Source organism: Colius striatus, chromosome 7, assembly GCF_028858725.1.
Source record: "Colius striatus isolate bColStr4 chromosome 7, bColStr4.1.hap1, whole genome shotgun sequence".
NCBI classification, from domain to species: Eukaryota; Metazoa; Chordata; class Aves; order Coliiformes; family Coliidae; genus Colius; species Colius striatus.
In genome coordinates this window covers 29,031,309-29,047,528 of record NC_084765.1, presented here as the reverse complement: position 1 = coordinate 29,047,528, position 16,220 = coordinate 29,031,309, and the positions used below count along the sequence as shown (strand labels likewise).

Here is a 16,220-nt window from a genome sequence, read left to right as displayed (position 1 = left end):
TTGCCTCCGTTAAGGCAATACCCTTTATGTGAACTAGTGTGATGGCCACTGTGTAACTGTGTGGCCATCTTCTGATCTACAGATCTTCTGAGAGATATATTTTGCAGTCTTTATGTAGAAACCTGTTGATCTAGCAGATGCTTACATCTAAATCTTTAAAACATAGTTTCAGATATCATAGATGCTGTTATTTACAAAATTACACAACTTTTTTACCTACTGTGAGGGCTCAAGTGTTTGTGAGCATTTTTGAAGTCAAGGGGGTAACAAAGGGAGCTGTATTCTGAAGTGAGTTTTTAAGAAAAAAGAGAGGCCTGTTTATGAGTTATCTGGAGCCCAGTCTATTGTAATTTGTGTACTTTAGACAGTACATAATACAAAATGGAACAAGGCTAAGGAAGGGGAGTTTTATCTCTTTCTGGAAAAAAAAGGATGAGGGGGCAAGAACTATCTTTAGGCAACAGTTTTAGCCCAGATCATCTTTTTAAATGGAGAAACATATTCTTAATATGGGAGAAATTAATAGGAAAGCACCTTTTTAACAGAAGTAAATATAGGCTCCTACTTAACCAACAACAGTAAGAGGAAGAAGCAGCTGAAAAATACCGAAAACAGCAGTATCAGATCTCCTCTGAAGCCTTGTTATGTTGAAAAAATATGAAAATAAACTATCGACTTTTTAGCAAGATCACAGTGCATCATACCGTGACATAATATTAACTGCCACTCTACCTGGGAGAGAGCAAACAATTGCCATTACTAGGGGTTTTAACAGCTTTCAAGAGCTCTGTAAAGTTATTGAGAAAATTTATAACAGAATGAAGGGGGTAAATCTGAAAATGCCAAATGGGTTCATTGTGTCAAAACAATTGCCAATACTTTTTGTTCATCCCAAAGGAAGGTTTGAGGTATTCAAATTGAAGTGGAAGTATACTAATGAGCAGAAAATACTTTTCAGCTTTCATTTATGCTTTCTTATTTATGACACGTTTCTTTACTCAGTCCTCCCCTCCAAATTGATTGCATCTTTGCAAACATCTAAATCCATTTATGGAATGCAATTTCTTATCTGATTTTAGTTCTTAGTCATGTTGTCAGTTGTTGCAGAGGAAAGACAGAACCCAAAATTAGTCTTTGACAGGTAAAAAGCCTTTTTAGATCACCTTTAAGATTAAGCCACCTTAATATTATGAGACCACTGATTTCCTGCTGCAACTGATAGATTGTTTCAGTAGTTTAAGGTTTGCAGATTTATAAAACCTTTTGCAGTAAGGAAACAGTGATCCAAGTGTTCTCTAAGCTGTACATTGGTAATACACTAATATCAATAAGCAGACAGGGTTTATCCTGCTTTGACAGAAATGGTTTGTATACTTTCTCCAGTTTCAGAGTACTGAGTCTGATTCCTGAGTGGGATTGTAAATGGCTCTAAGCAGTTCTTGCTTAGAAACAAAAATTTTAGAAGAATGTGAGATTTTTAGAAACAAGAGTTTTAGAAGATGTCTGGAACATATTTATTTTCTTTTTAGTATCTATTTAAAAAATACTGCCTTGTGTGGTAGGTATTCTGCTCTGTGAACCGTTTCATGTGTTGAGGGGGACTTTCAAAAAAAAGAACTACAGTTGTTCTCATCTGGGAGCAGCCAGCCTGTTGTTCCTGGCCTCTCTATACTGTATGTTAAGTGGCTGGTCACTGGTGGCACTTAGATGCTGGTGGACTCCTGATGGATTTGCGGTATTAGTATTTGTAGTCTCTGGGAACTGATTTGAATGAAATTATTTTTTCTCCGGTCTATTGAGTTAGCTTGTCAGTATGTCCATTATGACTGTTTGCAGCATTCTCAGGTGTCCATCAGAGCGCATTTTTTAAATGGAAGGAGAAGGTTTTCACAAAGTCAGTGTCATTCACATCTAGTTAGTATCTTCTAATTTGAAGGCCATATATTTCAATGTTAAAGCGATCTGCAGGTAGCAAAATGTAATTGTCATCCTTTAATACAACCAAGGAAGCTAAGGTAAATATTGCTATATGCCTAAAGGGAATTAACAGGATTTTAGGGGAAAAAAAAAACCACTCTAGTCTAGTACTTTAGCCAGTCTCTCTTCATGCATATATTTTTTTACTTACTCCTTTTTTTAAACTATATAAAGAGACTTCAGCTGTGTCACTTTCAGGTATGGAAATGGAAACGACTTATCCTGGAGAAGGACTGCAGCACAAAAAGAGGAAAGCTAGAAAATGAAAAATTATTTCCTGGAAGAGTTTACTGGAGAAAAAGTTGGAATGTACTGTGAAGTTTGTTCTTGCAAAGGCCCAAAGCTAAATGCATTTAAAAATATAGGTCTTTCTGATTTTCCTTATGGTATATCAGTGCATCCACAAGATAAACTTGCCTTGCAAGTTTTCTTGTTCTACTAGGCCAGGGTCTGGTTTGGCTGGTTTTAAGGTATTACACCAAAATACTGATTACTGGGGAGGGGGAAAAAAAATCAGTTAATCTCTGAAGCTGGAAATATTTGTTCAAAATTTAGTTTCCAAATGTGAATTATAGAAAAGATGAAGTGCAAATAAAATTCAATTAAACTTTAATACCAGCTTTATGGCTGGATGGGTGGTAGATTTCATCTTCAGAGAGCTGATATAGCATACTTACAGGAATTCAAGTAAATAAATTCAGAAAATAAGCTTTATAGGAGTGTTTTATCATTCTTTCGATAGCTTCCATTTCAAAAACTAAAGATCATGTACGAAACTACTGATTTATATGTTGAGCAGTGTTTGGGATGATGTCAAGATGTAGAATGGTGTCCTCCATTGCATACCTAGAATGATCAGAGGATGTCCTATGTGCCACCATGCACAGTAATTTTACTGCAAACAGTACAGAATAGTCCAGTGGCAGTATGTTGCTTTAAGAGCATACAGCATAACTCCATTTTGGGCTGGGCAGGAACTGCCACAGACTTTTTCAGTTCTCTCCAGGCACAGACTGTTTTGGGAAGAATTGAGGCTGTGTGTCCTACTGGCATCTGGCCGCCTTTAGCAGGAACATAGGGGAGGCACAACTGCACAGAATCCAGTGCTCTGCCCAGTCCTACTAATCCTTCCTTGCATACATTCAGTGTACAGCCAAAAAATCATGGATTTAAATGTGGAAGTGCTGAAATACATTGATATTACTATTTCAAGGTGCTTTTTTCTAGAGATGAAAAGTGGCCTATAAATATTAACAAATTTTTTTCCTTTAGCCTATAAAATACATTAAACCTGCTAAAACTATTTAGCCCACCCTAAAAAGAAACCTTCAATTCATACAATACTTTGTGTTAACTTTGTTTATGTACTTGCTATATAAACCTTTAATATAAATATCCCTCTTTTTCCCATTTGCAATGCAAAAAGATCAAAGGATCTATTTGTATTTGCTGAACATACTCTTTATTAAAAGTTTATATTATGGAAATGTTCCAAGACCAATCATTGCCTTATGTCCTTTCTGATATCTCTTCTGCATTCTGAATTATCTGTTTGTGAGCAATACTAAAAACTTAATTAGTGAGATGTAAATAACTTTAGATAAGAAGAAATTAACTTTAACTTTCCCATTTACTTAGCCCAGTAAATTTTCAGTTATTCATCATTTCCTAGGCAGCATAGTAGCCATCAGAGGAATACAAGTTGAGGGAAAGAAGGAACATTAAAATCTTGAAATATTTGTATTTGGCCTCAACATTTTTTCCACTTAGTCCCTAGATCAGGTGTTGATACCGTGTTCTATTAATCTACAGTGCATACAAAGAGTTTACAAGGAGTAGAAAACCTACAAAGAGTTCACTCTTTCCAAATCCATTCATAGCAACAATAAATTCTATGTCCAAGCACAAGTTATCTTGCATAGATTTTTAGTCCTTTGAAAGAGTCCTAAAGTTATTCTTATCTCTTTGCAACTGCCAAGAAGTCAGTATAAAAGGATATTAAGTTAAAATAATTTCTCCAAGATTCACTCGGTGAGAGGAGGGAGTTTTTTATTTCCTTTCTCTTCCCCATATGTTCACATAGCATATACATTACCTTTTTTCGGCAAAAGACCAACATACAGTAGGATATAAGGATGTAAGAGGTAATTCCTTAATATGACACCACCAAAATTTATTCTTTGTGTTTCTTGCTGTATGATGCTAAACAGACACTTTAAAAGTTTGAATTTTGGTAAAAGTGTCCAGAAAGACTTCTAGAAGAAATGGAAAGCTGGAAGCCTTTCCTTGATAGTTAATGTGCTGTACAGTTTTTTTTTTCCAGTAGAGGACAGAAACTGAACGTGATGTTTAACTTTATCGACTGAAGAAGAAAAAAGGGAATTTTTCAACAGAAATAACAATGTAATAGGTTATTTTCTGTTTGAGTCCTTGTGAGTAGTATTTTGATAAACCTTAAACATTTTGTATGTTAATGCGTGATATAGATTAGGAAAGTCCCCTTTGTGGTTAATCCTGGTTGAATTCCATTCCTCTGATGTTAAATGAAGCAAATGGAAAACTGTCTTGCTGTCTTCTGTCAGACGAAGTTACAATATATTGTGGTGGCTTTTTTCAGTGCTTCATGTGTGCTTTACATGTGGAATTTGGGTACATCTTCTGAACAAAGAAAGTCTCTTTTGCTTAATACACTAGAATAGTGCCAAGGCAATAGCCATTCTAAATCATATTCTCTGAGAATACCTGGAATACTCTGCTTCAAGATTGTCTTTCAGAACTTCAGCAATTGGACTTTTCATTGATGCTGAAGTCCACTCCCTGTGCTCAGTAGAGTTAGTGGTCATCTGATTTACTGTCCAAGTCCTGCAGTTATTTGTGTTCTGGCTTTCAATTTTCTTTCCCATTTTAGCTCATGGCATACTGAGTTAAACAGAGGTTTTCTCCAACCTCATTTTCCACAGAGGAAATAGCAGTGCAGAACATCTCATTGGGATGTAATCCCCCTTTATTTTTCATGTCATAGAAAAATCCTATCTGAATATTAGTAGATTCAGCTGACCAGATGACAAGAAGTCCAAGACTCAAAATTCTGAAAATATAGAAATTCAGAATTTCTTGAAAGCTTTTAACAAAAGCTGTTTTAACAAAAGTACCTGTTTCCTATCGATTAACTGGAAACTCTCTCTTCTTGCCCCAAATGAATATTCTGATTTATTTTCTTTTATTTTTATATATATGTGACTATTGTGACACATTCCCCAGCTATTCCAACTTCTTTCTTGCCTCTTAGAGACTAGTGAGTGTCATTTTCTTTTTGCCAGTATTCTGTGGTCACTTTGTAAATGCTTTCTGGTGCTTTTACACTGATTTCTCATTTTAAGATGTGCATTGATACCCTTCCCCTCTCTTTTCCTTCCTATAGAGATATGTTTGCTCTAGTCAAAACAGTATGTGTCCTACTCACTCTGTTTAATTGTCAGCTTTGTCCCACTTTCAGTACAAATTGCACAATATATCAAACCAAATATCCACCAAATGCTAAGTCTGTCATTAGGAGCAACTAGTATCAGATATTAAGGCAGTGCTTGACAAATACATGGCAAGTACTGAGTGGTGCTTCCTCCCCACACCTCTCACTCTTGTTAAGGGGTTCTGTTTAGCACTTGTATCATCTGTTTTAATGCATCTACAGGTGTAGAAGTCTGATCTGGTTGCTGACTTCATATTAAAGACAGAAAAGAATAAACTATGAGTGTATTTTGACTGCTTTATTTTAGCCTCAGGATGAGATGAATGGTACTCTGGAACTGCGTATTTCTCCTTGCTGTCCAACAGGCAAGCATAGATGAATAGCCCAGATGTAGATGTGTAAAATGGAAATGAATCCTAACCTGTATGTGTCAACATCTCTCCCTCCTCTGCATTTTGGCTTCATTACTGACCCTCATTAATAAAATGCCCTTTCTGAGGTAGTCTGCAAAGTCACTACTTTTCACTTATTCAAATAACCCCAAAGAGCCATTTCTTTTATGATGCCTATAAGAAATTAGCCAAGTATTCTATTTCTCTTACTCATCTCAAGAGTGAACTCCTCAGTGAAATAAGCAGAAATGGTTGAATAATGGAAGAAAAGTAGGATGAAACCATGTTGAAAATGAAGATTTCAAAAGCTATCAGTGAAGGGGGAATAGGGAAATTAACTGTTGAACAACAGAAACAAACATGTAGCTAGTAAAGCAGCACCTTTATGGCTGCACTGTTTCCACAGTTTCTATGCCATTTCCCTGAAAAAGTAGATAGTGAAATGTCACAGACACTCTAAGCTGACTGTATCTCATTGCTATATTGAATATTTCACATGCTGTTCCATATAGATGGTAATAATAGACAGATTTTCATGATCACTTTATTGAAATTCATTTTGCAGAGTGTGATTACAGAAATGAAATTTTACATATGAGGAGAGTTTTTACTTTAACTGCTCTGTTTTCTGTTTTATATTGAAGGTTACAGCGGTTAGCAAAAGACCTTTCAAAGCACCTCCAGACACAGGATGGCTGTTCAGTGGGGAACAAGGTTTCCATGCTGGACAGGACTTTAGGAGAGATCTCTCGTATTCTGGAAAAAGAGGTACTGTGACTGTACTGTATGACTTGATGGTTGCCCTCAGATGTCATCAGTTTCAATTTGGGAATATTTTAAATGTGTTGATGAATACATGATCTCTGTGTAACAATCAGTACCTGCTACTACACTTATTTTGTGGTGGTTGCAGCAGTGGATGGTTCTATTTAGACATCAGATTCTATCTTGGCAGTTTTGCAGGAGTGCTGAAAACATGCTTGAGTGATGCTATAGATCATCTGGATAATGACAGGCTGTAATTCCGCTATATTTTTATTAGGATTGTTTTTAACCTTGGCCGTTTCAGTCATCTAGTTTATAGTGCATACCCCACAAACAGTTTTTACAATAAGGGGCAAAAATAATTATAAGAGGAAAGAATTGGGGACAGCTTTATTGGAAGATAACGTCACAACCACTATATTGTGGTGTTATGGCCGAGTTTTGAAGTTGCACAAATCTGTTCAGTTTGCCCAGAGTAAAACAAGGCCAGTAGTTCTTAGATGGAGGATGAAGGTATGATGTGCATCTATATATATGATATGTGTATGTTTTGATTTTTTCTTAAGTGCTGTGTTTGTAGTACATGTTTAGGTTTATGGTAAACTGGATTTTTTTAATTGATAGCAGAGCATTTGCCTCTTTTTTGCTGTTTCATCCTGTTGCCACAATACTTTGTGTCTTGTAATGCTTATTTTTCCTCAATTAGGACCACAGTATTTGAGTTTTCAGCTGGAACATTATGTTTTAGTCTCTCTAACCATTAGAAAATAATTTTCTTTTGTATCTATAATCAGGAAATCATGAAAATTACTTCTGAGAGAAATGAAATTAATGAAATCTGAGGAGGGGATTGCATCACTGTGGTTCAGAGTTGGTGTCTGTGAAGATGAGAGCTTTAATTGATGCTTTACACAGCAGAGTCAATGTGGAACAGAGTTGCTAATATCATGTGCTTTTAAATACTAAACACTGCCTGGGATGCATAGGGTTCTGACCTGTATTCTGTTAGTTACTTTGAGGTGCTGATCAGCTTTAATAGTGTTTTTGAAAGAGTTGCAGTGTTTGCATTAATTATTGAAAAATTCATTTATTATTTACATCAAAATACAGAATTCATGTTATTGCACAAAGCCTATAAAAAGATGTGTCTTTTTTGAAAGTTATCTAAATAATTATTGAAAATGTTTTTAGAAAATGATGTAGTAGATACTTTCTGAGAAGCAGGAATTGCCACTAAGTGTTAGTCGTTAATTGTTCACAACATTTTACTGCTCGGTGAGTCTGCACTGGAGAATTAAAAGATAAATTTCATAATATCCGTAGCCATGCATTATTTTATTGTTGATTTGGGTTTTTACCCTCAAAACATTACCACTGAAGGCGTATTATTATATCTCAGTGTCCTAATCAATAAGGTCAAGAAAGATTGATTTCAATAGCTGTCACTGTGTTTACAGTGAAGATCTTACATAGTCATTTATAGAAGTGGATAGTAATTCTCTTGTTAACTTGTGAGTCAAGAAATCAGCAGACACATCTTGCATGTCAATGGGCAGTGAAAAGAATCTTGATGGTGTCAGTCATCACTGAGAGGAGGAGACTGACACTGTTAATTGAATTTCCCTGGAGAGCATAAAAATATACTATAATGTGGGGGGAGGAATGAGGGAGTGGGAACCACACAAGCTGTCAGTGTGTGTGAGCTGATAACATTGATTTACCCTTGCTAATGGCCTGGGTTGAATAAAGAATTGCCCTGAGGGAGGACAGAGTTCACTACAATAGATCCTTGCCACTTACTAGAAATTCTTCAGGCTCAGAAGTCATGCAAAAGTAGTATAAAATAAAATTGATTTTTAAAATCCCTCTTTTCAGTCCTACTGTGGAACACTGAATTTTGCTTTTGTTTATAGTTTACAACTGACTGAAAAATATGTTTATACAGTCTCACCAGGGAAATACAGATTTGTTGAAATACCATGTTGCACTGCTGTTAATATCAGTAAATGAAAAGAATAAGCACCATTAAGTTTCTCGACCGACGGAAGGGTTGTTCAGCTCATTAGATATCCCTTGACTGCTAAAACAGCATTAAAGAATGAGGGTGTATTATTTACGCAAACTGGAATCACGAAAAAGCCACATTTAAAAGATCGTCAGCCCTGTCTCGCTGGGTTTGCTTTCAGGTAGAGTCAAGTCAGACTAACAGGTCCTTTTTGGATTTAGCCTTCATCTGTTGTATTTCGTGGTAATGAATAAGATTTTTCTCACTTCCAACTTCATTTACAATGTGAGAATATACTAGGATGAGGCATGCTTGCATGATTATTATAGTCAAGCTTGCTTTCTGGTTTGCATGCCTTCCTGGTCAGCTGGACATAAGCAGATTCTGCACTTGAGGCCAGGTCATTTCACAATATAGCAAGGAGTTTGTTTAATGCAAACTAAAAGGGGTTTGTATCAGCATATCCTTTGTTTCTCTCAGGCGAAGATACATTTTGACTGCTGTATTTTTTTGAAATCTTGCCTCTTTATCACAGCACTTTTCCTGCTTCTCATGAACACAGAATTCATAAGTTTACTGCTAGGATGCCGGTTTTGGCATGCTCTAGATTACTGGAAGGCAGTCCTTGGATTTTGTGTACAACCCCTCATCCTTTCTGGCAGAAATCCTGGAAGGAAGTTGTATTAATTTTGAACTCTGCTTTGTTTAAAAGTATATTAAAAAAACCAAACACACACACCCCCTCAACAAAATGCATACAAATGTTACCAGAAAGCCCTGGCCTTATGTTGGCAGATTGTCATGCGGGACTCTTAATAAGCTCTTAATAAGATCTGATAACATTCAGTTTAAGATCTCCCATGAATGGACCTTTGCTGCTAAAAGAAAAACTCAGGTACCCTCTTCAGGAAGGCAGAGCTGATGTTTGAAACTGCAGGGTTAAAGCAGTTTCTCTGACACAGTTTATTTTATTTGTGCTAATTCTTCAGTGGGGCTAATTTTACACATCCCGTAGGAGGGCAGCAGCGTGTTTCAGATATGCAGGGTGCTGTGGATTAATGGCTCAAGTTTGACTTGAGCACTCATACAGAAATGTCCTGTAATAGGGAATGCTTTCAGAAACCAGTATATTTAAAGCTGTGTATTCTATTAGTGTGACAGTTTTAAGTGGCTTAGGCTTATATCATTTATTTACCTCAGTGTACAGAGGTGAGGTTTACTGATTGAAAAAATGAAAATGTTTTCTACTTCATAGATATAAAACATTACACTGACTGAAGTATATACATTTCTAAGGCTATGAACCTGACCTGGATCAGAAGTTACTGCCTCTCAGACGGTCATTTTTAGACTTTCTGACTGAACATTACTTCTCTGAAATTCTTCCTAAAATTTGGTTTGGAGATTTTTGGGGGAGTCAAGGTTCTAAAAGTCTTACTTTTAAATGTCTCAAGTAGTCTAGGTGATTTTAATAATTCTGGGCTACACGGAGATGACAGACATCATTATTCTGAGGAACACTGCAGATGTTAACTTCATCAAGGATGGTGACAAACAGCTGAGGGCAGTACCCCTTTCACCTGGCTCAGCTGCAACTAGAACACTTCAGTTAAATCACTTTAGTTAAATTTGTACAGTACTTTCATGGGGCATCTAGACAAGCCCTTAATCTGTCTCCCATCCTTCTGATTGGGGTATGACAGAGATTCTCGTGAGGGAACTTCATGGTTTTGGGAATCCAAGCATAGCAGTTAATCTGCTTATCTGGAATTAATGTTATTATGTTTCTCATCAAACCACTAGTTTGAAGAATATATTAATCACAACACAAGTTATAAGATTCCTCTAGGTGATTTGACAGGTCTTACAGATAGGCTTCTGAAGAGAGGGCTGCAGCCACAGGGAAAGGATAGAGGTTTTATATATGTTCTAGCCTAAGCAAACTAGCTGAAGCTCACGTGTCCATCACAAGGCTCAAAGCCATAACAAGATTTCAATGGTTCTTAAGACTTCCTAAGATTTTGTATAGCTTGAAGATAGGTATGTCCCTAAACTCCTTCAGGATCTCTGGTTGCTGTAAAAAACTCATGAATAATAATGAGCACAAATTAAGATGTTAGAAGTGTGAAAGTAAAATGAAACCAGAAGCATGGAAGAGGAAGCTTTTAATAAACCGGGCCATCCTGCCTATAGTTGCTTACAACCTCTCTTCATACAAATCTAAAAGTAACTGCTTTTAAGTGAGCTAAGTTTCAAGATACTTTTATTACTATTTCAGAGTAGTATTCCTATTGGAAACAGATAGCGGGGGGGGGGGAAATACTTTCTTAGAAAAGATGTAATTTTGTAACTGAAAAGTGTGTGAATCTGAGCGATTAATTGACTGCAGTGTTTGGGGTTTTTTATTATTTTTCTTAACTGAAGGATCTCGACACTTGCAACCTCTAAAATATCCTCTCTCCTGTGACCATTAATGGTTTGTTCTGTCAGACAATGTTTCTGAGTTTGCGATTTTTAGATCATTTTTTCATCCTCCTGTTTCAGCAGTGGTGATGTCAGTTATTTACATTTCAGTAAAATGTTTGTCATAGCTTTCAAATACATGGGGACTGTAGACAGACAGTGTTTATCCCACTGTAAAGACTGTCAGAAATGACTGGGTTTAACAACACAGGCCTGCTATTTATGTTTTATTCTCTAAACTGTCAAGCCCATTGGTTATGGTGACCATAGGCAGTGTGAACATTAATAGATCATTTTTTGCCTGCCCAGCTACTCCTAATATCTCTTCCCCTCAATAATACAAACTCTGAATCATTAGAAGCCAAAACAATAACATTGAAAACTGTTTAACAACTAAGAAATGGAGCAAAAGCCATGTTAAATGGAACATGTGTGCGCTTCTGTACTGTTCATGATAAATTTCCTCAAAAGTCTCCATGGAGGTTTAAAATTGCCCCTTGTATATATATGTGTGTGTATAAGTAAATATATATGATATACATATAGGCAGAGAAAATAGATTTTAGAAGCAAATACTCTCTGCTACAGATACTCACTATTGTTACTTATTTAAGTATATTTAAGAATATGATGGGAATTGTGGTTCTCAAGCTCTTATATATTTAATTTTGGTGGTAAAAAAATGTGAAAAACTGGCTCAGTCACCTATTTAGCTGCAGGTTTCTAGGGTAGCAGAGTAATGTAGCCATCAAAGGATTGAAAGACACTGAATATAAGGGCCATATTTTATTTTTCAGAATAATATCATTCTGGAGTAGCTGAAATAGCAATAATCTAGCTTTAGGCTTTTCTTATCTTTGAACTCAATGTGACATTAGTCCTGCACACAGTCATTGTCACTTTGAATGAATATTAGACAAGATATTGTAATTTGAAACAAAATTTTTGAAGAAAGTTTGAATTCATAAACCAAGCAAGTGACATAAATAGGTAGTATATTTAATGCTAGATTATGTCACTGGAATATGATTATGTCACTGAAAGTGTGAACTAGAAGCAGCACATTTTTAATTAAAACTTTGTCTAAAAACAGTTGATCCAAGTTTAACTTAAGAGTCTAGCTGCTTAACAGAACTTAGAGGCAAGGATGCTCAGTATCTCTGAAGAAAGCAGGAGTGCTAGCTAGCAGAGCTGATTCAATAATATTTTCAAAGTTATTAATTCTTGTCTTTAGAACATTGAAGGGTCATCTGAGAATAAAATGGTGGCAAAAGTCTGTGGTCCTAAAAAAAGGATTGTAATTATTTTTCCCATACAAAATTATTTTGGCTGGCTTTTATGTGTGAAAAGGAAGAGATGGAGTGAGGAAGACAATAGTAGATTAATTTGGCAGTTGTGAATAGAATAGATTCCTCATTTCAGTAGCAGAGCATTTCTGTATGCAAGCTACAGTCACTAGTTAAATGTTAAGAATACCTACACCTCTAGAAAAAAAAAACCAACATGATACATGGATTAATTGAGAACTGGAGAAATCACAGATGTCAGCTTACCTGTTACCCTCTTACTAAGTCAGAAAAAGCATCATAGGACATTATGCATTAAAAAGAGTGAAAATTACTGTATTAATGAATTTATGTAAGTGATGGACTAGTGACTTTACCCAAATTATAGCCACATGATCTGTAGTTTGTGATCTTACGTATATACATGCATACAGACTGGCATATTATCTGTGTATTGTTGAACACAACCAATTATTGCATGTAGCCTGACAACTGATGAATTTCTCAGTCTGAGTGAAGCTTTAAAAAGTTACATAACTTTTATGTTTCAGCACTATTATAATAATGAAAAACTTGGACAAGGTGCTGAACTTTCATAGGCACTTGTGGGATTCAGAAGTATTTGTGTTTTCCTCAACAGGATGATTTCTGTATGCAACCCTCTTCTGTTTTCTTGTTTCCTTAATATCTCCCATTTCCCCACTAGAGGACACTACTGGCAGAAACAACAGCATGTCCTTGTAATCCTTAGAAGCAATAAATCTATTTAGAAGTCAAATTTTGCCTTTTGGAAGAAAAATACTTTTGTGAGAGTTTAATTTTGTTAATAATGATAAGACTTCTAAGGTATTACCTGCTAAATTAATTTGCATGTTAATTTTCTCAAATTCTTGTATAGCTGTGGCTATGTTCAAGACAGTCTTTATTAAAACAGTATTGATTTTTATATTGGCCAAACAGGCCTCAGATGTGTTCAGTTTGAGGACTCCTATTGGAGCATGCCTTTATCTTTCTGACATCAGGTTCAGACAAAACTGTGGCACTTCAGGTGCCAATGTGCTTAGAAATTACAACTTTTTCTTCCTCCTGAGCTTCTTATAGCAGCCCATCTTCCAGTTTTGATGCATTAGGGTATTTACATAGGTAGTCAGTATATATGCTGTCAAGACTTAAATGTGCAGTGTCCATAGGAAAAAATTAAAGTACACACATGCAGGGTATTCATGAAAAAAAAATAACCATGTGCACCACGTTAAATAGGCATGTTTATGAGCCACTGCTGTCTGAGCTGTCTACATTTTCTGCTAGTCTGTGGTACAGACCAGGGTGGCCAGTCCCCAGTGTTTGAGCAGCAGTTGAGCTTGGCTACGGTGGCAGCAGTGTCAGGGGACCAGCCACAGGGCTGACCTCTGGCAGCAGCTGGCAAGGTAAATTCATGGCTCTGGATGAAAATAAGGCAGCAAAGACTCTCAAGCCCCACATCAGTCCTGTGCCCTTTCCACCCCCACCCTTGCAATAGTGTAGTGGGACCCTACGGAGTCATTGGTACTGTCATGCTGTAACCTACTGCCTTTCTCTTATAGATGAGATATGTGTCTTTTGGCTCTTAGCCATGTGAAGATTTTGATACACAGTGTGCTGTTTTACATCACAAAGCCTTTTTTTATATTGGGCAAAGCATTTCATGGCCAAAGTGTTTAAAAAATAAAATAAACATACACTATCTTAACTGCGCTTTCATCTTTATGGTTTTTGTTCTTTATGAAAGTAATTGCTACGCTTATTTTTCTATAGATAATCAGAAGTTACAACTTTTAAGGTTCATTTTAGCTAAGCATATGATGCATTTCTATACAAAGACTGGATTAATTTTTTGCTACATCTATTAATTTTTCAAGTTTGGATACTCCTGCAGTAGCCAGTTCCAGAGCTACAGTGATGTCACATGAAGGGAAGCGATTAATCAGATCTAGAGCTAAATTATAACAGCATAAAAATTATTTTAAGTCAAAATCCACACTTTATAAATGGTATTTAAATTTAAAACTTTAAAAAAAAAAGCTGTTTTACCAGCTAAAACTAGTATTCAGGCCCTTGAAACTCTGTATTTTACATTTCTGGTGGTAATAGTTTTGCAAACATAGAAGGTAACAGAGGTAATTCTGTATTTACGATTCCTTTGTTGCAATTGTTAATCAAGTCTTCAGCCATTGTTAGGAAAGTACAGAACCTGAGTTCAGAGCATGAATTCGGGAACTGATAAAGCAGATATAATTGATGGAAAGTCTGAGCTGTAAGTAACCTTCCTTGAAATGAATTCATTTCTTTAAACCCTTTAACTGGGTGATGAGGGATTTTCAGTGTAAACATGTTCAGCACTGAGAGCCAATGATGCAATGCCACTAAAGCATGATTTGAAGAAGGTATAGCAATGTTCAGGTTTGACCTGGAGTATCGAGTATTATACTGTATCTACCATCTTAATTGTGTATGGTCCAAACTGCTGATAGACTACAACAGCAAATTTTATAGCAGTAGCACAGTGGCTGTGAGTTCAGTGAAGAGACTCTGGGCAAACACAGGAGGAGCTCTTTGGACAGCATTTTATACCCAAACAGCCTTTTCCTGTCAGTGCTGAGAGGAAGTCAATAGGTCAGATGTGTGTTGTAGGTTGGATGAGACAGCTTTCTGTCATCAATAATTTGTGTGACCAGAGTTTCTAATGGCCTGTGGATTAACCTTTTTTATAAGATGAACACAGAAATAAGAACTTGTTGCTAGAAGTGAGCCACAGAATATTTTTTAACTTGTTTGCTGGAAATGGTATTAAAAGGCAAGCTCAGTTCACAGATAAGCTCTACAGTGTGCTTATTCCAAGATTATTTGGAGATTAATTTACTGTGCACAACCAGTGCATCTATGGGATGCAATTAAATGTTGTTAGCTTCCAGTGCACTTGTGCTTTACTATTTGGACCCTTTTGATGTCAGATCAGACATTTTTCCATCTACATCTAGAACTGATATATCATTTTAGAATGTATATAACAGACGTATATACATTCCAAGATATGCAAAGTTTCCTCACTGAGCATTTACAAGACAAGAGATGCATTTTAAAATCATTAAAGTACAAGCATCGATTTCTCAAGTGATGAGAAAATACCCTATGTAGGCACGCTTCTGCTAATGAGCAGATGCCAGGTTAAAGATCATGATAAAATAATGATTGTTGTAGTTTCTAAAGAAAAGAACTTTCAATTTCATTTAGTCTGATGGTATATCTATACACGTATTTCCCTGAAATTATTTTTAAAGTTTTTGAGACTGTCACTTCAGAACGTGTCACCTAAGAGCCCTTGCTGCCTGTTCTCATGTTGGCAGTACCTCACAACCCCACATATTAAGCTGCCCTACCGTCCTTTGTTGCCGTCCTGTAGATAATAGAGTAACGGACAAATAGTCCAAGAGGTTACAAGAACGTACCCAAGGCAATGTGTGAAAGCTGTGCTTAGAATTGAAGTCCTCTTGACTGCACTACAGATCTTTAAGCAGCCATTGCTCACTCTCTGAATGTTTTCTCCCACATAATTCTAATATCTTTAGTTTTACTTGATTGCACTAGTTTTTGTAGTTTAAGCTCAGTTGAAGACAGTGCTGCTTTCTAGTGGCTGGAAGCCTTCAATAGCAAAATATCAGCCACAGGGATTCCAGATTTGGTGTTACAAGAGATCTGTAACTTTCCTACTCTCTGGAAAATTTGTTGTCTGATAAAGTGCTGAGGGATGACAGGACAGGATCCCATAACTGTGCCTTTTATATGTTGTTGGGGGATTGTATGTTTATGAGATTATTCAGAAAAAG

General features: G+C 36.3%; 1 protein-coding gene across 2 annotated transcripts in view; it reads left to right on the top strand.

The window, feature by feature from the left end:
• SCAPER (S-phase cyclin A associated protein in the ER) overlaps nt 1–16,220 on the top strand; it is a 166,782-nt gene that overhangs the window by 85,543 nt on the left and 65,019 nt on the right. For both annotated transcript variants that reach the window (XM_062000213.1, XM_062000212.1), the window contains one exon: nt 6,483–6,606. In XM_062000213.1, coding sequence (XP_061856197.1) covers nt 6,483–6,606 — 124 coding nt within the window. The remainder of the gene's footprint in view (nt 1–6,482; nt 6,607–16,220) is intronic.